Source organism: Anopheles aquasalis, chromosome 3, assembly GCF_943734665.1.
Source record: "Anopheles aquasalis chromosome 3, idAnoAquaMG_Q_19, whole genome shotgun sequence".
NCBI classification, from domain to species: domain Eukaryota; kingdom Metazoa; phylum Arthropoda; class Insecta; order Diptera; family Culicidae; genus Anopheles; species Anopheles aquasalis.
In genome coordinates, this window is record NC_064878.1 from 63868549 (window position 1) to 63891048 (window position 22500).

At 48.9% G+C, this 22500-nt stretch overlaps 4 protein-coding genes across 4 annotated transcripts in view; 1 reads left to right on the forward strand and 3 right to left on the reverse strand.

Moving 5' to 3' along the window:
• The first annotated feature begins 14445 nt into the window (after positions 1 to 14445).
• On the forward strand, positions 14446 to 15350 carry LOC126576366 (ADP-ribosylation factor-like protein 2). Its single transcript, XM_050237612.1, has 2 exons — positions 14446 to 14734; positions 14798 to 15350. The coding sequence occupies exons 1-2, from the start codon at positions 14670 to 14672 to the stop codon at positions 15285 to 15287; spliced, it is 555 nt and encodes a 184-aa protein (XP_050093569.1). The 5' UTR covers positions 14446 to 14669; the 3' UTR covers positions 15288 to 15350.
• On the reverse strand, positions 15334 to 15734 carry LOC126576367 (coiled-coil domain-containing protein 103). The gene is made up of 2 exons (XM_050237613.1): positions 15537 to 15734; positions 15334 to 15467 (listed from the first exon to the last, which is right to left on the reverse strand). The coding sequence occupies exons 1-2, from the start codon at positions 15668 to 15670 to the stop codon at positions 15368 to 15370; spliced, it is 234 nt and encodes a 77-aa protein (XP_050093570.1). The 5' UTR covers positions 15671 to 15734; the 3' UTR covers positions 15334 to 15367.
• A 9-nt stretch (positions 15735 to 15743) lies between these two features.
• LOC126576365 (streptococcal hemagglutinin) lies at positions 15744 to 20422 on the reverse strand. Its single transcript, XM_050237610.1, has 4 exons — positions 20029 to 20422; positions 19807 to 19959; positions 19303 to 19742; positions 15744 to 19218 (listed from the first exon to the last, which is right to left on the reverse strand). The coding sequence occupies exons 1-4, from the start codon at positions 20206 to 20208 to the stop codon at positions 16068 to 16070; spliced, it is 3924 nt and encodes a 1307-aa protein (XP_050093567.1). The 5' UTR covers positions 20209 to 20422; the 3' UTR covers positions 15744 to 16067.
• A 682-nt stretch (positions 20423 to 21104) lies between these two features.
• LOC126574236 (ubiquitin-like domain-containing CTD phosphatase 1) overlaps positions 21105 to 22500 on the reverse strand; it is a 3105-nt gene continuing 1709 nt past the window's right edge. The window contains exons 4-8 of the mRNA XM_050234303.1: positions 22339 to 22500; positions 22205 to 22272; positions 21885 to 22137; positions 21555 to 21794; positions 21105 to 21443 (exon numbers count right to left, since the gene is read on the reverse strand). The exon at positions 22339 to 22500 is cut by the window's right edge and continues 184 nt beyond it. Coding sequence (XP_050090260.1) covers positions 21196 to 21443; positions 21555 to 21794; positions 21885 to 22137; positions 22205 to 22272; positions 22339 to 22500 — 971 coding nt within the window. The 3' untranslated portion in view covers positions 21105 to 21195. The remainder of the gene's footprint in view (positions 21444 to 21554; positions 21795 to 21884; positions 22138 to 22204; positions 22273 to 22338) is intronic.

Consider the following 22500-nt stretch of genomic DNA (forward strand, 5'->3'; position numbering starts at 1 on the left):
GTACACAATCGTCGCCCACAAGCCTACGCCACCAGTACACGCTCTGCTCCAGGATACAGCATTTCGATGCTCGAAATTCCTTAAAAATCAATCAATCGTACTCGTATACCGTAACACCAGAACTGTACACGATTCGTAATCGAATTGCAACCATTCTTCCGGGGCGACCGGGGATCGGTGAACACGACCACACACAGCAGGCGTCGTCCGGAATGTCATAAGTCTATTATTGTGCTCGATAACTTTTAAAATTGTGCTGTGCTATGCTAGTGCGGTAGCAAGTGCTCCGGAAGAACACTCCAGTGTACGTGTTAGGGCACGTGCCGTGCCCGGGCGAACATTTCGGGCCGAAACCGGAACGCGGAACGTAGTCTAACGAGAATACGATTCAAACCATTTCATTGGAAAAGCATCTTCCCCGCTTGAGAATATGTATATTAATCACACAAGCACACACGCGCACACGAACGGAACGACCGGAAAAGATGTCACATGGCGTAGGGCCCGTCTGGTCGTTCCCCCGGAATCCTGAACACGAATCTCAGAAGAACCGTTCATCATCCAGAAGTGTGCCAGAGAAGCGAGAAGCGAGAAGGAGAAGAGAGAACCGACAGCTTGTCGCTGCTGCTGGTACTACGGCGGCAACAGGATGACAGAGCGATCCCTGGGGACATTTGCCAGTCCAGTCCGGTTCCGGTTAGCAGCAGACAGGAATACTTTGAATGAATGGATCGTTTCATCATTGCAACCTCAGATGTGTGTTCCAACGTGTTTTTCTGTGTGGGATGCATTTGCCCCCCCCCCCTCCGCCCAAAAAACCACCATCATTACTTCCAAGAACACGAGAACTGGAACGCAATGACGTCACCCTGGTCTAGGTATCCTCTTTCCGCTGGTCTCCCCCAGCAACCCGGCCAGACATTAATTTGATCAAAGTGTTTCCAAAATTGATGTCAATAGAGCGAAAATGACCCTAGGAATGGAGGGAAAGGGGTTCCCCGGGAGGTCCTAACGAGACAAACAAATGGAAATCGTCCATCTATCTATCCAGCATCACCATCATCACCATCACATGTGGCCTAGAAGGGTAGGAGTTCTAAGTGTTTCTAATTTGTCCGTCCGTCCTCCGTCATGTCACAGAACTCGGTAGGGTTGGGTTGACCCAGTGTGGTCCAGGGTGTTTGTGGAACTTTCCTTGTCCCAAAAATCGTTCCAGATGAGTGAAAAGGATGCCATTCCGTCCAACTTTTACATCAAAACGGCTCGTTTTAAACGATTTCACCTGAGCCAATCGCCGCAGGTCCAGGTGCCAATGGGTGTCCGTTAAATTGACCCCCCGGGAGGTAGAACGGGCCGCTAAGGGAATCGGGTGTCTACTACTATTATTATTAAGGGGGAGGTAGAAGAGGTTGCCAAAAAGCCAGCCAGCGCTACGTTCATTAAATTCTCAACAACCAACCACTCGACAAAACGAGCAGACACGCTTGGGAAACTCTTGGGAAAATGCTTTTTTCCGGCTCGCCCTCTATCTCTCTCTTCACAGCAGGAATTTCCACCTCACTGCAACAGGAGTCCCCCGTGCAATCCCACCACCATCGTCTTCGATTGCAGCTCGCACACTTTAATAGTAATACTATGCGCCGTCTTGACTCGCTGGAATGTCGCCTTCCTACAGCCCGGCACTTGAAGCTGAGTGCTGAGCGCTGAGAAGAAAAACAACACTCCGCACCAGCGAGCAATTTAATGTGAATTCTGAATTAATTTTCCGACCGAACTATCCTCGGTGGTGCTCGAAGGGCATACCGAAGTTTGTAATTTTATTCTAGCGAATGTGACATCCGATCCGAGAACATTGGAGCAGCCTGCAGGTGGAATGGTGCGCCGTGCTGCTTGTAAACGGTCCGAGGACAGCCTTGCAGCCTGCATCATCGAGGACAAGCGACAAGCAGGACGAGAGATGGAGGAGAAGCAGAACGACGAGCGAGCGCGACACAAATGAAGCAGATCTCTGCAGCAGCAGCAGCAGCAGCAATGGCAGATCTGCACAGAGTGGACCAGCGACCTCCCAGTAACTCTGCTCTGCCAAGCCGTTATTGAGGGGCGGTTTCTATTTCTTTTCCTTTTTTTTTGCTTTAAAAGACACAGCACCGGAGCCAGAAGGCGAACGGGACGGAGCGCGTCTTTTTAGTGCACCAGTTGACCGAAACGGAAGATAGCGGGGTCTCCAGTTCGACCTTCGGCACCGGCTTAAGAAGGATGCCACTTCATTCGCCTGATCACCAATTTGTTTGCTCCATTCATGAATATTGATTGAGAACGTTACAATAACGCTCGTTCGTCGCTCGAACCGAAAACTTCCCGGTAGCGCGTTTTGTGCGAGGTTATGGGTTCCACGTTATGGGGCCTGCTGCGATGATGTTTTAAGCCACAGTCTACACAGTAATAAAATCATAAAGCTGACCAAAATCTAGTGACCCATAAAGCTAGCCAGACGACTACGTTCTTCGGCTTCGCCGGAACCCGAACCAAACCGTTACCATATGATGAGGGGTTGGAGGTTATGGCCCTGGACAGCAAGGCAAATGTTTTTCCCGTTCAACACCCCAGCAGCTAGGGAGACCCTTGACGATGTTGACCACTGCTGCTGCTGCTGCTGCTGAAGACAACGACGGCGATGGTTACAACCGGAGTCTCTGCGCTCCTTTTTCTACTCCACCGCACGATACAGCCCGGAAGACTGTGTATGTGGCCATACGACGATACAGTTAGTTGTTGGTTGGTTGTAAAAGTCACAAATTAAACCGAAAAACAACTGAACAGAGCATAGGGTGGCCCTTTTTCCTGGTTAGAGCTCAACGGATCTGGTGCTGGTGCTGCTGCTACTGGTGCTGTTATCCTTAGCCACCGATCACACCGACACGCTCTCTGACTTTTGTGCGATGCAGAGCGTATTTTTGTACCCAGGAACGTGTTAGGTTTAAATTTATCTTTTAATTGGAAGTAACTTATGATAACCTTCGACACCTTCGGCACAGCAGTACGGGCAGCTGTATCGATCGACATCCGCCACAACCGAGGTTCTGTTTAGTATTCACCGCCCACCAACCAACTTCCGCGACAACCAGCAATATTAAAATATCGAGATATCGAGAAAACTGTCCGGATCGTCGCCTTGCCATTGGCCAGAATATAGTACCCAATACCTACAGGCGGTCCAGGTTGTTCATTAGCTTAATATACCTTCGACCAAAACACTACATTACGGTTTGATGGCCGAGGTATATACATTGTTAATTTGTGGATAGCATTTTATGGAACCGGCATTAACCGGCCCGAAGTTTGTCTAAACTTTTGACGTATGGCCCAGGGTCCCAGAGATGATCCCATTCCCTCCTCTCTGGCAGCATCTTCTCACACCGCGTTTGAAAGCAAAGTTACAGCGGGATCCATAAAAGCAGATTAATAGACTTCCAAGTTTAAGCCGTCGATATGTCACGAAACTTTCACACGGCACAGATTATAGCGCCCCCCCCCCCTCTTCCAGGCCCGAATGGCGGTTCTCTAAATAGTGTGCTTAATACTTAATACGCAATAGCAGCATCGTTGTGTCTGCCTGCCGATTGCACACCTCTTCTAACGGGGCCATTAAAAGTTCGATCACCATCTTCACCATATCGACGCCTAAACGATTGCCTAAACGGATTGGATACCGGTGGTGTGTGTTTGTGGCGGATCCGGAATAAGGCAAACACACAAAGTACAACCCAGGAGGGAAGGGCACACAGATTAGCCTTCCGCACCGGATAGAAAACGACAAGGACGACGACGACGACGACGATGTTGCTACTGCTGCTGGTCGTGTGTTGCGGAAGGCGTGAAATCATCATGAAATATTATTATGATTTATGAACATGCCAACAGACCCGCACATCCTCCCGGTCCAAAAAGGATCCGAGAGCCCTGCAGGCTCATTTCCTCACTTCAGCCAATGCTTATCGGTTGCCTTTATCTTTCAACAGCTCCTGCTCATGACAATCACCGCCCAGCCCAGCGCTCACGAGCACGCTCAACAGTATGTTGGGAGGGGGGAGAGTAGGGGGTGTAAAAAGGTGAAACGTTCACGCACCTCACCCCATACCATACCAGGGATTGGGTTTTAAAGTTTGTTTCCTTATTGCCATCGTTGTGTTGTCTCTTCGGGAATCTCTTCGAGCCCGGCGTGGCTGCTCAACTCATGAGTGGCCCATAATCTCGCACCTTTTGGACCACAAAAAAACAAACGGAGGACGAGGAACAAAAAAGCCAGCCAGCCAGCCAGCCAGGAAAAGGAGGAGGATCTTCTTCTCTCTTCGACTCTTTCTCTCTCTCTCTCTCTCTCTCGAAACGAGAAATTACGAGTCACGAATAGTAAAGTGTTGGAATTTATTTGCATAAATATACATCGCTAGCCGCATCGGTACACGTAACGTAACAAGGTTACGGGGAGGGCGTGCTTTGATTGTTTAGAATCAAGCCCGTCAAAAGGCATCCGAGCGAGGTGCCAAACATTCCAATCTTACGCACGCCACCGCCACCGATGCACGACACTCGTCCGCCTTTCTCGGGAGTAATTTTAAATTGCGTATGCAAATGTGATGTGCTCTCGTTAGCTCCCTGCTGCGCTGCTGTTCCATCGGTGCTGGTTCGCTGGATCGGATCTGATACGAACCGTTTGCTTTTCAACACATATTTCAGAATACCAGGGCCCGGTTCTACCACACTCTGGCGGTGGCGTGTGCCTTACTTCTCACGTACATACGCATTGACGTCGATAATTTATCGCCACGAATCGCGCGCCCCGTTGTTGTATTATGTGCCTGGCTGATTCGAGGAAGGGGCGTGGAAGTGCTGCTACACTCACTCACAAACACGCACACTTTGCCAGTGAGCCGCCTACTTTGGCGCCTACTTTGGCAAGACAAATACGCAACAGACGTGGTGTTCGGTGGAGCGGTGACCGTGGCCACGCTGTATACCATGTCTCCTGTCGCGGTTACAGGACTGATCATTTGACAAATACGACCACAGTGCAGTGAGTTATCGCTCGGAAAGGGCAGCAGTAACTCGATCCACACCAAAGAGAGCCGGAGCTAAGCATAAATCACACTAGCCATCGATACTTCGCTCGGTCACTGTGTTCGGTCAACTCGGATGGAAAATTTATTTGAAACCCAGCTCACTGGTGGTTCGTAACCATCGCATCGCAAACCTGGGGGATGGCTGGGCTACGGATGATCATTTCCGTGGTGGCGGTCGATTGAGATCCCAATCCCGCCCGGATCCGAAGCAGGCATCCGAAAAATCTCTGTTCTCCCTGGGCGTCCATTGTCCTGCGCTGGTACGACGCACCAAAACGCACCAGAACGACCAGCAGAACGATGATGCACACGTTTGTTTGTGGCCGGCACCCACACCGGGTGCCGGGTGTGCGGACGGACGGACGGACGGACAGACGGGATTCCCATGTCCATGTTGACAATCATGAGGCTTGCACGTGGAGCTGGCGTGATTAACAAAATCACACATCCGCAAACGACAAGACACAATAACTGTGCGATTCTCTTCGAAAAAAAACCCAGGCAAAAGTAAGAAGATTAACATCACGGGCGGGGGGGGGGGGGGATTCTCATCCTGGTGGTACTCTCGTTCAATGAACGATACATAATAACATTAACAACGGTACGGTACGGTGGAAAGCGGATCGCGAACACAGCAGACAGTGGGCAGAGGTGCGCCGGGGGGTGGATGAAATAGAGAAAAGCCCCGGGAAACTGGCGCACTTTTTATGTTGTGCCAACAATGTAATCCAATTAATTCACGACTAACGGTAACTCCTCGACCATTTTATGCGTTGATGCGCTCGATGATCATGATGTTGATGATGGTGGTAGTGGTGGTGCTGGTATTGTGGTGTCTAGGCTCGTCCCAGATCAGTCCAGGGGAGTGGTTTCGGTGTTTGGCTGGCATCTTTTTTTTTTGTTCGTTTATTTATCCCTCCCTCTGTATGTGGCCACCAGCACGTACTGTGCAGAGGCCGCACAAAACCCCGAAAGTATCACCAAGCCACTGGCACCCCAGACCACATGGCACCGTGGCTGATTGTTTGCCTGTTCAGGCTGTTCCTGAGCTCCTGGCGGGATACCGTCCGAGCTAAACCTCTGGAGCAGTGACAGCGAAAGAGAGAGAGAGAGAGAGGACACGGTGGAAATTGAGTCAAGCACGGTCGAATGAAAATATGTAAATCCGGCTTATTTTCGACAAACACCTGATCGCCGTGGTCCCTGTCCCACATCAGGCGGATGTCACACTGCTCTGTGTTTACCCAACGGACCACCAGCTGGGATTGGACAACTCGAACAGGCACAGCTAACTCCCGAAGGTAGAGTTTGATGCGATGCTCCAATAAGTGATCCGTTAATGTTTAGCGAACATCATTATAGAAGGGGGGACGCACAGACGCACACATTCCGATGGAGGGGAGCTTGATACTACTTAGCTACTTATGTCCATTAGGACACATGTCAACACCTTCATTCCGTGCAGAGTGTGAACGGAATTAGTGCGCACTTCGAACCAAAAAAGTTTATCTCACCCTCCTCACCCCAACTGGTGCAACATCGTTTCAATTCCCCTCCCTTCTTCTCGTCACGAACAAACCATTTCTTTTTTTTCGAACGACCATCGGAATTACGCGGAAACAAGCTCTCGTGCTGAAGTTTTCAATCAAATCCATAAAAGTAAATTTACTGTACAGCCGGTCCCGGTGCCGGTTTCTAGGTCAATGGATGTTGCAGCTGTGCAGTTTTTGGCGGAGTTTCGAGCGGAGGGATGCAAAGCAAAAAAAAAATATTATTATTTTCTCACACATTTTCCACCACGTGCTGGTTGGCCGGAATGTGTGCAAAACGAACAGACGGGAGAGAAAAAAGAGCGCATCCCCAATTCCAAATGTGATCTCGTTCGCTGCTGCTCGAGATAGCACTCCGGTGAGGCGAGACTCCACCTTCCCTTCCCGTTCCCTGTGCAAAGATTACAAATAGTGCCATAATGTCTGTGGCACACGACGGGGGGGGGGGGGGCACACCATACTGCACCTGCGGGCAAGTCGTCAGCGGATCCGGAATATTGCATTGCCCCGAACTTACAGCGGCCAGAAAGATTTGTAGCGCACTGCCACCGGTTGGTTTCGGTCGCAATTATCCTCTAACTTCCTTCAGGTCACGGTGCGGTGGTACACGAGGCGAAGCGAGATGGTACCGTATACGCCATGCACGCTTTTGCAAGATAAGATAAACATAACTAATGTGTCTACAGCAAACAGCGCCAGTGAAGAGAGGGAGCGAGATAATATTAGAATATTCCCTATTCCACCACGACCGTGTGTCTGCGTGTATGTTTGAACTCGTTTCCTATGTCATCACGATGGCATGCCTCGAAATGGTCTCCATTTGCTTCCTGCGTACCGCTTCCCCATCCCTGGACAAGTTCATTCGCATCGGTTGGATGCATTTCTCCTCAAGCGCACAAACTGCATTTCAGTTTGCAGGATTTGTCCGCGCTGCTGCATCCCCTTCTTGCTCTGCTTCTCTGCGACCTCAATCCTACGTCGTGGACCATCCTGGTGCATCGCTGATCAAAGCTTTGCGTTTGTGCTTTGCGTTTCCGAGATGCAATTTTACAAAGCCCTGCCCCGGATGTGGAGGCCAAATTATTGATAAGCGCACCTCTTCGCAGTGCACCAGCGGTGGAACGGTTGTGAAGGATGTGCCAGCACATCCCAGCCGCTAGTAAGTGTTGTCTTGCACGATTCAATATCGAGGAAAAGCAATTTTCTTTTCTTCTTCGAACCAAAACCCAGGGAGAGTATGGCCAAACATCGTGGCCGACCTTCCTGAAGTGCCCGGTACCGCTTGTCTCCTCTAGGGCCGTAGAATTGTCTGATGGTGCTGTGCCGGTGTGCCCTGTTTGTACAGGTCTGTCGGCCAAAAAGCTAGGGGGAAATCTGAAAAAGCTGTCGGAACAATTCATCCCCCGGACCAAGGAGGCGCTGGTGAGCGAACGATCGAAGTACACCTTCGAGCTGCCCAGGTAACCCCCGCGGGCAGTCAACTCTTCTCCTCAACGCTTGCTTGGGGATGTCAAAAAATCTTGCAACCTTTTTTGGTCAGCCCGAAACCGCTCTCTCTCTCTCTCTCTCTGAAGTAGATTCTAATGGCTTTTGAGTTTAATTTTCTCCACTCTACGGTTGATTGATTCGTTTCGTTCGGCCGAAAGAACAAAGCAAATCGCTCGGTGGCCGCTGCTGCTGCTGCCATGCTGGAACCATTTTGCAGCACCGGCCCCCCAAACCTGAGAACTCGAGTACGGCCACGAGATTCTCGGGGTTTGGCTTCCGTTTAAAATGCAAACAATTGATTTTCCTGTCCAGCCAGTCCGTTCTGCTCCGTCAGGTGATTTAACAACAGCACTACTGGCCCCGGGCCCCGGTACTGGCCCCAAAAGCTTGTTCGCTTGAACCGAAAAAGGGTTTTCTTTAATGAATCCACTAATCCTATTTGTCTTCACTACACCCCAAAAAAAGAGAGAGACTGTCACTGGCATTTCTTATTCATCCTTCTCATCAGTCCCTGCCACCAGCCACGGTCAGTATAGGGTTGATCGACGAGAGACCAACCAGCAGTCACTCAACGGACGAAAAGTGTTAAACGTACACTTCTATGCACCACTTGTCATCCCCTGGTGGACCGACGCACCGGACCGGAGGGAGTAGCATCTTCTTTTCTCTAACAACTCTTTCGGACCGGGTATTGTATTGCACAACAGCAAGACGAAGTCAAAGTGTGTAGAGTCTCAAAACGAGACTACGACTGACTATTGCACTTGTCCGTACCGGTTCGTCTGAACCGGTGCTGCTGCCGGTGTCAAGTGCAGGGCAGAGCATTGAGTAGTGCTCCCAGGTTGTCCTAGGATCGTTCCAAACGGTTGCAGCACAGCATAGCGCACCGAGAGCACAGTCAATCCCTGCCACAAGCACAAACAAATCCTGTTCTGAGACGTTCGTCCGAGGTGTAGACGGGGTGGTAATGGCTTCTCCAAATTTGCGCACTTTGGCGCGACGAAGAACCAGCACCAGAAGCAGCACCAGCAGCAGCAGTAGCAGCGAAATGTCTCACATTTCTGCTGGCACCTCGTCCGCCGGTGCTGTGGGAATACGGAATGCTAGACGGATTGTTACAGTGCACTCGCTGCTGGTGGTGTCACGGGGTTACATTTGTTCCAATAAACAAATGCCCGTCTTATGGTATGTTTCGGGACATTTAAACTCAAATTTGTAGTGATAAGAGCTGAAGCATAATAATTTTGAATATCTGTAAACTCTGCTACTGCTGCTCCAACGCTAATCAGCCCGATGGAGCAGTAGTGGTTGACCCATATAAAGGCGCAAAGGCGATGACACGATGCTGCGCGCTGGCGTGATGGGGCCCTGTGCACTCTGCACGCCACTGTACCAGCGAAGCGAAACGAAATCTTCAAAACACGAGGAGAGTGTGAGAGGGGCAATTTAAAAAACGATGACCCTAGGATCTTGAAATGGAACAAACAGACAAGCGAAACGGACGCTGGCAAACGCAAACGCAAAGGACAGGACACTATACTGCTGATGGCTTGGTTTGACTTCACTTTCGGGTAGGGAGCGACCGAGAACCGACATAAGAATGAACCAGCACCACCACCAGGGAATGGGTAAGGACCAGACATGATGAATGATGCAATAAACCCCTCCATTCTCAAAAAGTCACCTCACAGTCCAACTCGCACCCAGCCACTGTACTGTACTGTGCAGTTCAAAGGTCAATGGTTGCGCATTCGAGTTTCGTGGGACCGTGTACCGGCCGTGGGCATCCTGATGGCGCCATTACCATCGTCCAACAGCTAATAAGAAATACTGTGCCTAACCCCCCTCGGCTCCATCACCAACTGTGTCCCACTCTGTGTGTCGAGAGTGATTTTGATGATTTTGTTACAAACAATTTGTTTTCATAAAAAAAGAGAACGAGAATGAGGGTAGCGAGGTCCGAACCACCTGGAAGGAAGGAGTGAAGTACATTTTTTAGCCCCAGGAGTGCCTAGTGGCCTATAAATTATAGACCGGAGTAGAAGACATTTCCATTTCCTGACGACAACATCTTTTGAGTTCACCGCTCGGATGCGGATTTCAGCACTGGGCAGGACCGATCTAATGAACGGTTGTTTGCGAATGTCAATGCGCGAGTCTTCGCGCACACACTGGCAGCAAATCAGGCCAAAGTTTGGTGGCGCAATCTGGGGCCATCCATTTAATTAGTCGATTTGACCTGAAACCCGGAAAGGTCGCGCAACCGAACCGAACACTGGCAATGGAAGGAGCCTCACATCAGAGCGTCATCCTGTCGGCGGTGGCGGCGGCCACATAATTAACATTCATTCCGACGCGGTGATTAGCTGTTACTTGTCAACTCCGTAACCTTTGAGTTCATTTGATATCCTTCTGGGACATAAATTAGCGTAGCGTTGGCCGCTTTCGGCGTGGGGATTCACATTTCACCAGCAGCAGCGCTTGATCTCTCGGTCAGTCCCGGGGGCTCGGGGTCCTTGCATACGAAACGGGCGAGCGTGCTCAGATCCCCTTCATTGCCGGTGACCAGTTAAACCTTGACCAGTGTTACTTGATGAGCGCTACTGGCCGTCGCGGTCACCAAAACCCTCATTTGCACCGAGAATTAAAACTGAAGTTTTGGGCCTTCTTTTTGGGGGGGTGAGAGTGTCCCGTTTCATCGAGATTTCCTTGATTAAATCACTTATGAAATCAGAGCAGTTCGCCATTTTGCGTTTTCGTTTCTCAGTGCGCCTCATGAGTTATGAGAATGCGTTCTTGGATCCCGGATTTTTTTTTTTTACATATTTCCATTCGAAATTCACGAACCCAACCCAACCCGGTTCTTTATTCCCGTGTGGCGGGCGGGGGCGTTCAGGAATTAAATATTTAAATAATCGCATAAATCGTACGATGAGTCTCGGAGGCTGATACCGATACAACGAGTTAAGGTGACCGACCGGTCGGTCGGTTGGCGGACATGTGGGTTTCGTTAAAAATATTTTTATTGCACATCCAACGCCCATGTAAAATGCCACGCCGGCCAGGCCCACCCATTCAACGCGTGCGCCTACGGGCAATAAAATCGAAAAGCATTTCATTTTGAACACGCTTTTGGTCGCTTCTTGTGGCCTCGTCGTACCACCCCCTCCTCACGCTGCCATTTAGCGAGAACAGACAGCGATGGGATATAAACATTCGGTCATTCCGGTAGTCCTATGGAAGCGAGCGAGGTGGGTCGGTCGCTTGCGGCGAGATGATATTTCCAATATTTTCTTCACCGGAAGCCTTCGTCCACGGGCTCTTTGCCTGGCGTGGCGCGGCGCGCACAGCAAAGATTCAATAGCCGTGGTAATATTATTTTATTGCTTTGCTGTTTACTTGTTTAACGCCTTTCTTGTTTTTCCTTCCTGTCCTCGACAATCCACGGCCATGGTCGCCACGGCGAAATGATCATAAAACCGGGAAGGGCTCCGCGATAGGCCGCCAACCGGCGGGGTGTTGCCGCTTCAATTTCTTTTCTGCGCGCTATAAACGTCATATTTCTTCATAACACGGTTCACGTTGAGAGCGTTCCATCCTCGTGAAAGGTGTCGGAAAATGGTTGGAAAATTTCATTTCTGCCAAAAACGAACGAGGTTAAGAGAAGCTGTTCAGCGATCACGTGGCACTTCGATACACACATGAGCCGATATACCTTGTTGCTCGTGGGCTGGTGTCTTCAATACTTTTACGAGAAGAAGGCGTGGGTGGGAAGGGGGAGGATAACGTGCTACCGGAAATAGAAATCGACGAAAAGCGACCAAAAACCACGAGCATCCCCCCGGAAGCGTGGAGCGAAAAGTTAAACGTCTTCTGGGACAAAAAGAAATGTTTCCAAACTCACCCCCCCCCCCCCCACCCCTCTCTCTCTCCTTGCAAGCCTCGAGGAGTTGTGCTTCGTTATCGAGTACCTTCCGCGATAGCACAATGACCGTTCGCCCGGTGGCGCCGACCTAGTTAACCGCATTGGCGGCCACACCAACGGAGAAGGTCGAGGCCAGCCAACTATCACCCGTACAGTGAAGAACAGCTGCTCTGCGTCGAGCGCGGTAAAGTCGTTGATAAAGGCTGTAGAAACGGCACCAAAGGCTCGGGTTCAATTTCCCTGAAAAAAAGGGAAAGAGAGATTATAGGGGAAGAAGAGAACTAAAAAAAACGGCATCTTTCGTCCACTAGTGGCGTCCACTCTGGACAAGTTTGCTTGCCCATTTCTCAAATCTTTAATTAAACGGCCAACAAGGCCCGATGGTTAGCCACGGACCCCAGAGAGAACGCCGGTACAAGGAGCCTGGACCGGACTGGAACTGCAGCGACTATTGATCGGAGCGGAAATGATGCAACTACTTCAACATTCGCCCAACAACAATAGGGAAGCGAAGGAAGCAAGCGATGGACGAGGCGAAACCGGAGTCAGCAGAAACTGCGCCTTTCGTTCGCGTGCGTCCTTCCAAACTCGCGGGAACAGGAAACGCGGCTCGTCCGTTCAAACGGCTCCGGCTCACTCGCGCTAATTGCTGTTTGCAGATATTTGCTTTCCTGATAATGAGCCGAACGGGCGACCGTCCGTAAGCCTTTCAGGCAGGCAACGGTGCCCCGAAGGTTAACTCGTGCAGGGGTACTGATTGAATAAGTTTAATCCATTGAGAGGAAGCCCGCGGTACGATAAGTGAATTCGTTGGAGAGAGTGGAAAAAAACCCAGTTGGAAAAAACGCAATTTGAAAGTAAATGCCTGACGGAGAACGATTGTATTAAAGGATGTCCTGTAGTGCAATTATAGGGAGAGATTTATTCAATTGAGGCTTCCGAAGCATGCCGTAGCTCCTGTTGTATCGGCTGGTATGCCCTCAGTAGAACGTTGGTAAATGGAATAGATGGCCAAAAACGAATCCCCAAATTCACGACAGAAAGGCAGACAACAGCAAAGCGCGACTCTACAGGCAGCGCATCTTCTTCGCGTGATCGATGTACATCAGCTGCCACACTCAGCCAACGAGTGGTGCTGGGAAAAATACTGCGGAATATTTGTAACGATATGTAAATAAATGCTTTCAAGCTGCCTGAATTGCACCACTGATTTTGCAGCGCCCAACTCCACTCAACTCCTTCACCCACGCGACGGTACAGCTCGCGTGTCGTTCAATGGCCGCGTTCGAGTCGGCGTAATGAAGAGCGCGCTCTTTTTTTTTTTGTGCACTCGCAACGTGACGAACAAATTGAAAAGGCAGACTCGAAATGAAAATACTTTGAGACCTTTTATTGTGTACTTGCGGTTGGCTGAGATAACTGCAAAAACTGTGGTCGCACTTTTCAGGTTCTTCATGCTTTAAATTACATTTCAGAAAAGGGTGTATTTAATTAACTCTTGTTCCAAGAAATACTACCCATGAAGGTCGATTTGCTATCGTGATCATATTTTTATTATTAATGAGTTCAAATTCAGTATTTCCTGTTCGTAGCAAATGCACGATCGTGAGACAGGGCTACTAATATTTCTATAAAGTGCCCGTTGCCGGGAAAACCTCTCTTTCCGTTAGAATCCGTTAGCGATTAGTAGTCAATTCCAAAACGCTCACAGATGGCACTCTTCCAGCAGGATTCTTTTGCCATCGACACGTGCTCGCAGGAGATGGAACACGTGTACCGGAACAGCAAAAACGCGCGCTGGAAGCAAAGACTGATACCAAAGCATTCCGCGGACGGTGGCCGGCGGTAGTAGATCCGCGCACATCTTGATTTTAAAACAGTGCCGTAGTCGGACGCTGCACGCCCAGCCGTTATGCAGTCGAGGTGTGAGCATTCGTGGCCCGCGGCTGATGCCGAGATAAGCTGTTAGAATGCTCCAGAAGAAAGAAACTCCAGAACGAGCGATATTTACCTTTTATGCTATCGAGAGTACACAGAATCCGGCATAAATCCGGAAAATGGAAGTGGAATTTCAGTGGAATCACGTTCTTGTTTTGCTCTGAAACGTGTTCCATCCTTTTCTGTGGTGAATTCAGTTCCGTACTTTTCTGTGGTGAATTCAGTTCCGTCCTTTTCTGTGGTGAATTCAGTTCCGTCCTTTTCTGTGGTGAATTCAGTTCCGTACTTTTCTGTGGTGAATTCAGTTCCGTACTTTTTTTGGTTTTTTCTTTTCATTTGTTTCGTTTTTTTCGTGCGTCCCAGGCTTAATGCAAACTGGGCTACAACCCTGGAATTATGGCCAAACCAAAACAACAACAATCGCATCCGCATTCGCATCCGCATCCGCAACTGGAAGTGGTAACGGGGATCCGCAGCTGCTCAACCCTCGCCGGAACTTCCATCATCATCAGCCAGAAGGACACATCAAGATAAAGGTGATAAGAGTAAATCCCAGTCGTCTCCCAACTCCCGCGCCATCATCGCCGTTGAACAAGTGGGCTGAGAAAGTGTGCACCGTTGAAAACTGATCGGAACAAAAACGCCAGCAAAATGGGATTTCTATCGATCCTGAAGAAGATGAAACAAAAGGAAAAGGAGATGCGAATACTGCTACTGTAAGTTCGAAGGGGAAATACTATCCCGAAATTGCCATATTCACGATATCTTACTCGCTCCAGCGGACTCGACAACGCCGGCAAAACCACCATCCTCAAGCGGTTCAACGGGGAACCGATCGACCAGATCTCGCCCACGCTCGGATTCAACATCAAGACGCTGCACTACAATGACTACGTGCTGAACATGTGGGACGTCGGGGGACAGAAGTCGCTCCGCTCGTACTGGCGCAACTACTTCGAGTGCACGGACGGGCTAATCTGGGTGGTCGACAGCACGGATCGGATGCGGATGGAGTCCTGTCGGGCCGAGTTGACGCTGCTGCTGGAGGAGGAACGGTTGGCCGGTGCTACGCTTTTGGTGCTAGCGAACAAACAGGATCTTCCCGGAGCGCTAACGGGCGTCGAAATTAAGGACATACTGGAACTGGATAAAATCGAAACGCATCACTGGTCCATTCAAGGTGTCAGCGCCGTCACCGGGGGGAAATTGGTCGAGGCGATCGATTGGCTAGTGGAGGACATCTCGAAGCGAATCTTCACTCTAGACTAGACTCCCAAAGTGATTCCATATGCAAGAAAAAAAACAATACATTCTAAACGTATTTATTCAACCCCATACAACTAACGAAATTAATCGCGCGAAGAACTGTTCCAAATGCGGTGCTTCGTTTTGGGATTATTCTTGTCGCTGGCGCTAAGGGGCGTCAAGTGCGCTGAATCGACGATGTTTCTGAAAGCAAATCCCAAGGATAACCCATGACCGTGCCTTCCAACTAGCTTTACGCTCAAGATAACTTACTTAAACTCTTCATAGTTTTTAGAAGATAATACCGCCCGTAGCTTGGCATCGTTTCTCAGCGAATAGAGATTATCCTCACGAATTTGCTCCAGACAGCGCTCTTCAAGGGCAACGATATCCTCGCGAGTTATCATCTTTTGGAACGACTTGATTCGCTGGAACTAGAACTCTGAGTACAGAGTCAATAAACATACAAAATTGCCGCTCGTTGCCAGTGGCAACGGCACGTTGGTAACGTTGTTTCGTTCGGTCTCGGTCCGCCATCAAATCCGTTTTCTTCTGTTTCTTCTTTCGTACGAGGTAATATATTCACAAGTTTTTATTTGTTCTCTCGGTAAGATGCTGCGGAATTAGCTTAAAAGTAGGTTTTCACTTTTTCTCTACAAAGCCAGTAAGCTGATATACTTATTTTAAAGTCCCGTTTTCTTTAGTCTACATAGGAAAAAAACACAGTAATGCAATGCATATCGAGGCGCAGTACGAATGCCATTGTTGGTTGACTTCTCACGACTAATCGCTCAGGAAACCAGCCTAACTCAGTGTTGTCGCGTTCTCGGCGACGCTAGAGGCGGGCTGCTTTATGTTGTCCGTGTTTACTACTGATAAATCATGAGAAACTTCGTTTACAACTTCTGCATCCTTTTCGGAGCTAGACCTTCTCACCTCGCTGCCATCCATTAAAACATCTAATGCTGCAGAGGTTTTCGCTTTAGCGCTACACGATCCTTCATCGGCCACCGATGACGAAGCACCTATTATAGGATTTACTGTCTCTTTTCCAGTCTGACTACCAACATTCGATTGAAAATTACCAGCGCTATTGTCCACCTCGCTGGAATCGGTTGAAGGTAACAACTCTTGATCGTTTTCTAAATCCTCAGGAATATCAGATGTTGCAAGATCCTGCTTGCTAGATCCTGCTTCTTCCTCAGGAGTAGCAGCATATGTTTCTACCATTTTGGGAGGACTGGTTTTACTCTTAACTTCTTTTGTATCAGAAGCATGAGCTACCTCTGGAATTTCCATGGTTTTCTGTTCCATGCTTATTACATTATTCCTACTATCATCCTCATCTATACTCTGTTCACTGTTACTTAGCGCTTGATCTAGTATTTCATTATTTACTTCACTAGATTTCGTTAGATTTTCTTTAAATTCATCACCAGCGCTGCTATCTCTCTGAAATTCTATTGATTTCATTTTTAGCGTTTCACTTTGATTAACTGATAGAAGCTTTGATGTAAACTCCGCGATTACCGGCTGATCTTCATTCATATTATCAATGGCATCTTCATTTTCAACTGATAGTTGTGACGACGGATTCGCAGTATCAGTCACTTCTGTACTGTGTTGATCCTGCGCTGTTTCTTCATTACTTTCAACGCTCTCATCACTGTTTCCAATAGCTGTTGCTAAATTATGATCATTTGACTGTTTCGTTACAGCGTCTGTCGTAGAATTACTGGAATTCTCTTCATTTTCTCCACTAGTTCCGCCGAAATCAGGAAACTCTTGCCTCATTTCACTTTGCGGTTTCTGTGCGGCTTCTATTTCGGAAGCCGAACTGTCCTCTGCGTGTGTTTGGTGGTTTAATAAGTTACTTGTCGACAGTGGAGATGAATTTAATGCTAATTGATCCGCAGCAGGATCGCTTGAATCAACCTCGGAGATCGCTGGCGTGGACTTCGTCGGTAGATCAGAAATAGCGCGCCTCTGGTCTTGCGTAGCCTTTTGTTTCATTAGCGCAAAAGGATTGATCATTTTATTCAATTTACTCTTGGCTTTGGCTTCCTGTGTTTTGCGTCGCAAAGTGTTCTCATCGCTCTTTCGAACCGATTTTGAGAAGGGATTTGATACAATCCGATTGCTTCTAACTTCTTCTCCGACCCCACAGAACGATGAATTGTTTATCCCATCGTTAGCGGAATTGTCATTGGCAGCAAAGCGTTCCAATTTTATGTGCACTCCATCGAATGCCACAACTGGTTCATTCACGGTATCCATACCTTCATTTTGATTCGCGGAGTCAGAACTATGATCCTGGTGCGCATGGGCATGTAAAGATGCACTGGGAAATTCACTTTTAATTGGACGCTCTATGTAACCCGGATCAATCGGTTCCGGCTTGATCCGCACAACAGATCCGTCGTCTTCAGCGATAGGTAAATCGTTCTGATTTTCATCATTATCATCCTCCGGATCCGGCACCTCTTGTTTAACACGCACCGGACACTGTTGCCTTGGTTTCTTGCTTACGGATCGTTCCTCTCGGTGGGTATCACTCGGCAGCGATCGCTTTTCTTTTCGTTTCGATGCCTTTTTTGAGGGAGAAGTCCTTTTTGAAGGTTTGGTTGGCACGGCGGCTTGATACAGTGGATCGTCCGTAGCAGAAGGTTCGATCGTCCAGGATATAGTCCCACCCGAAACACCACCGCCATCATTCAACAGACCTTTCTCTTTCTTAATCGTTATTCGAAGCGGACTCTGCACGATTGGCATACCTCCGTCTTGAGGTTCCTGCTTGATCGCAATATCCGCTGGAAGTGAAATGTGTTCACTTTCCACTCCTTCGATCTCCCCTGTGCCACTTTCCCCTGTTGGGTGTACCGGATTTTCTAATGGTGAAGCTGCGTTTTCACTTGCAACAGTTTCTTCGGTGCCATCAGCCACCTCATCAGTGTTTGTCATCTCCGGAAGAGGAGTGTAAGCAGCATTATCGTCCGAGTCATTAGAATGGTCATTGCCATCGTCTTGCCAATTGTCCCCAGCATGGTCATCTTCTGTTGTCCCTGCAACGTGGGTGTTCTCATTAACCTCGTCACTGGCCTTGGGTGTTTCGGTCGGCGGCTCATCATTCTGCGACAAACTTCCTGCCAGCTGCTTTCGCAGTTCATTCATTTCAAGAAACTCCTGTTTGATCGTTTCCATGGACAGTGTCACCATGGGTGGCTTGGTTGGGGATGTAGCACTAAGGGTGCTTTCGCTTGTGGCGCTATCAGTATCCCTCACAGTTCGTTCCTCCTGTTCCTCCTCTACGATGGTAGAGGATCGCGTCCGACGATTTCTTCTATCCTTTTTGTCCACACTCGTAGTTGCAGAATCGGAGGAATTAATAGGCATGGTTCCGGAGCGTAATCGCGACGTCACCGGAGAATCGTCCAAGAGCCTTCCAGTAGCCGGGATTGTAGATGTTGGCTCTTCGGACTTCACCGTCATACACACCTCGAGCGGTGGAGGATACGGTAGCTCACATTGCTCTTCCGCTTCCACCTTCATCTCATCGTTAAACTGTTGTTGGTCTGAAGATTTTTTGCCCGGTGGACGACCACGTGCTCGCTTCCTATCTCCCATCGCACCCGTACCTCCTGGAACCGGTTCGAGAGGGAAGTAAATGTCCGGCTTGCTTTCAATCGCTTCGTTTTTCAGCGTTTCCCAAAGAGGTTCCCTGATGGGTAGCGTCCCTGAACAGTACAATATATAGTGCCGCAGAAGTGGTTGCTTCTGTCGGAAGAATTTGCCACACTTGGGACAGTTCGTTTTTGCCTTCAGAAAGCACGAGTGCCATTCGTACAGATTCCGCGTTTTGAACAGCTTCCTACATTCCGGGCAGCGTAAATCGGGTACCAGTTGTACGGGAACAACCGAACGTTCCGGGCGCACACAAGCATTTGTATCGATGTGACTGTCACGCAAGGAGGACAATAGTGTAGCATTATGAAGAAAGATTGGTAAGTAACGTGATTCACGCGCTTCGAAAACTACTTACGTTGTTAATGTTTTGCTGGCGACAAACTTCTTACTGCACCTAAAACACTGATACTTTGTGCGTGTTGCCTTGTGCCAGGATTCATGGTCCTTCAGATCGCGCTGTGTTTCAAAGTATTCGCAACACGTGTAACAGGCATACCGGTACACCCGGGGCGTATGCCTGCGCTTTAAATGCTCCAGCAGTCCCAGTGATTCCGTGAATACGTCTTTACAATACTCGCATCCGTGCTGAAATTTAATCCGCTTCTTTGGAATTATTTTTTCCAAATCTTCAGACTCCCCGTTGTAGTCCATAGAGGAGCGATCGTCCCTTGGATTAGTAGTTTTGGTAGCTAGTGCGCTTCTGGATTCGACCACTTCTTCCACATCTTCCATTTCTTCCAATTCTGGGATTTCCGGTACGATTTCCTCCTGCACCGGAGGCAATTCGATTTTCACCTGCAACACGATGCACACATTAGCGAGAGGACTCGACCGGACATCGTCGTTCTATCTTACTTACCTTCTTCACCACAGGATGGACCATGTGCAGGTTGAGAAGGGTGCGGGTTTGCACATTGGTTGCAGCGCACATCGACCGGTATTCGTAGAAATCATTCACCTTCTCCAAACACAGCTGACAGATTAGCTGTGGCATCTTGTCGTCTTTATGCACCTGCAAAAGGGAATGGCCTCTCAATTAATTTCCTATCATCGCCCGATACTAACTCCGCGATTGACCTACCAAAATCCCAACGCACTCCTCGATTTTCTTCACCAAACTCGTCTCCTCGTCCTCCTCGTCGAACAGGATTACCACATCGTCGTCCTCGATGATCGGCAGCTTATCCGGATGGTCCACGCCGCACAACCGGCAAACTCGGTAGATTTGCTGATGCAGAATGTTAATCGAGAAGCGCTCCATGATGCTGCTTGGCACGGTCGTGCCCGCAAGGTAGGCTGAGCTGAGGGCTAAACACTATCCCCGCAGGTCAGTTGTCGCGACTTCAACACATGAGGACGGACAGCCGATGGTAGGCCTTCTTGGAAAGCCAAAAATGGCTTACACTAACGGGGTTTTAATTAATAAAACACAAATCTTTTTCCACTATTTTGTTCAGCGAACTTCGGTCCTTCGCGTTTTGGCTTCCTTGGAACCGCATCGCACGCACACACTCGCGTGAGCCAAAAGCCACAAAGCAACGCGCCATACAAGAATTGATTCGTTCACTACGAGAGGGGGAGAGGAGGAAAATACCACGAAGAGAGAGGAGGCAGGTAGAGGCAAGGAACCTCGTGGCTTGACCATTGGAGGTAATTCGACGCCTAGAATGTCGGCATGTCTGGATTGGGTTAATTTGAATGTACCAAGGCGGCTATGATAAGTAATACGACAGATAAAGCGCAGAGAAATAAACGTTCAATCGCGATGAGAAGAGGCGACTCATATCGACCGAACAAGTCCAGGGTATCGTCCAGGGTATTCGGTTTTATGTAGAAAGAGGCGGCATTCTGGCAGAAATAGAATGCACTTAAGCAAGAAGGCCAAAGAAAAAGATAAAAGTTTCATAAATGATGAGTGAACGAATAATAAGGATTCAATAATCGAAAGGGGCACCCCTTTTCATCTCTTGCATTCCATTCCATTAAACATGCATGTTACTGGGTTCTCAACATGGATCATAAGTGGGTTCAAGGGAACTACATTACGTTAATGTCGGGGCTCGGTTTTCGTAGTCCACGAAACCGAAACACGGACCCCGGATAACGTACAAAATTGAAACGGAAGCATTTTCAAAGACAGAGCCATTTTCCTTTTTCTGTTTGAGAGAATTATTCATTAAAGAAAAGCAATCTGCCTTAAAACTAGATTGTTTCATAAACTCTTAGCAGTCGTATTTACCACGGAGCATTAGCTGGAACGTTTCTTCGAAAGATAGTCCTCCCATCGCCGGTGGTTCAGCGTATCGAAATCATCACAATTTTCCGCGATCGCCTTCAGGTACTTGGCCAGCTTGAGCAGCTCCTTGTCCTTGTGGCGGTTCAGGTGTGCCTCCGAGAACGGCTTGATGCGTAGGCCCGACTTTGGGTTCATTAGGAAGTTGCGCCGCAAATCGTCAAACATTATCGTGTTCTTCGACGAATACTGGCTATACTTTCCTATATATATAAATATATACTTATATTTTATATTCGGCTAATATAATAATACTACTATCTATATGTAATTTATATATATAAAGTATTAGTATACTATAACATTAGTATTACCCCAGATAACGCCCAACGGCTTCACCTCGATAACGCCACGCAGCGGACACAGCACGGTGATCATGGCCGCATCATCGAGCATGAAGACCAACTTGTAATCCCGGGACTCATCCGTCACGCCGAGCAGTTTCATCTTTTCCACGATCCATCGCATTGACGTCGCCGACCATATCGCTATATCGTAATCCTTATAGGCCGCCGACAGAAACTCGTGCAGATATGGTCGCATCAGTTCGGCGCCTAACCATCCACCCCCGGGGGAAGCATAAAAAGCAATTAAAGGACAATTAGTGGAGCCCTGTATGACCGGATTGCACAGATAACACGAACCGTTCTCGGCCACCGAGCGATGATCGAAGATGGTGTAATCGATGTCCAGCACCAGCAGCCGTTTGCCTTCCCGCGGCGGATTCAGTTCCTTGATGGTGTACTCCTTAATGCGTTTGTTGATCTTTGTGAGATAGATTTCCTTGTTCTCCAGCGGCACATTATCTTCCTCCTCCTTGTCCAGATCGTTCACGACGCTACCGATGTCGGTTGGCCGTGAAGATGCCTCCATAATGTCGCTTTCCAGCGACCCAACCTGTGACGTCAACGGGCTCCAATCAGTGTACATCCCGGGCCGTACTCCACACGGTTCCGGTACTTACCATCATCAGCTTAAAGTTGGGCTTCAGTTCTAGGACCCCGAGCCTCACATCATCCGTCACTGGCTTCCCTGCGGTGGGCCGAAAACCGGGGGTAAGAAAAAATCCATCGAGCCTACTTTGCCGGAAGAGCTTACCTTTATGTTTCAAATTCAGCAGCTTCTGTCGCTCCGGGCGCACCTGTGTCTTTTTGCAAATCTCGTGCCGCAGCACGGCCACTGTGTCGTGTTCGGTGAGGTCCTCGATCGGGAACTCCTTGCCACTCCACTTGATAATTATCGTTACCTCCTTCGCATCCA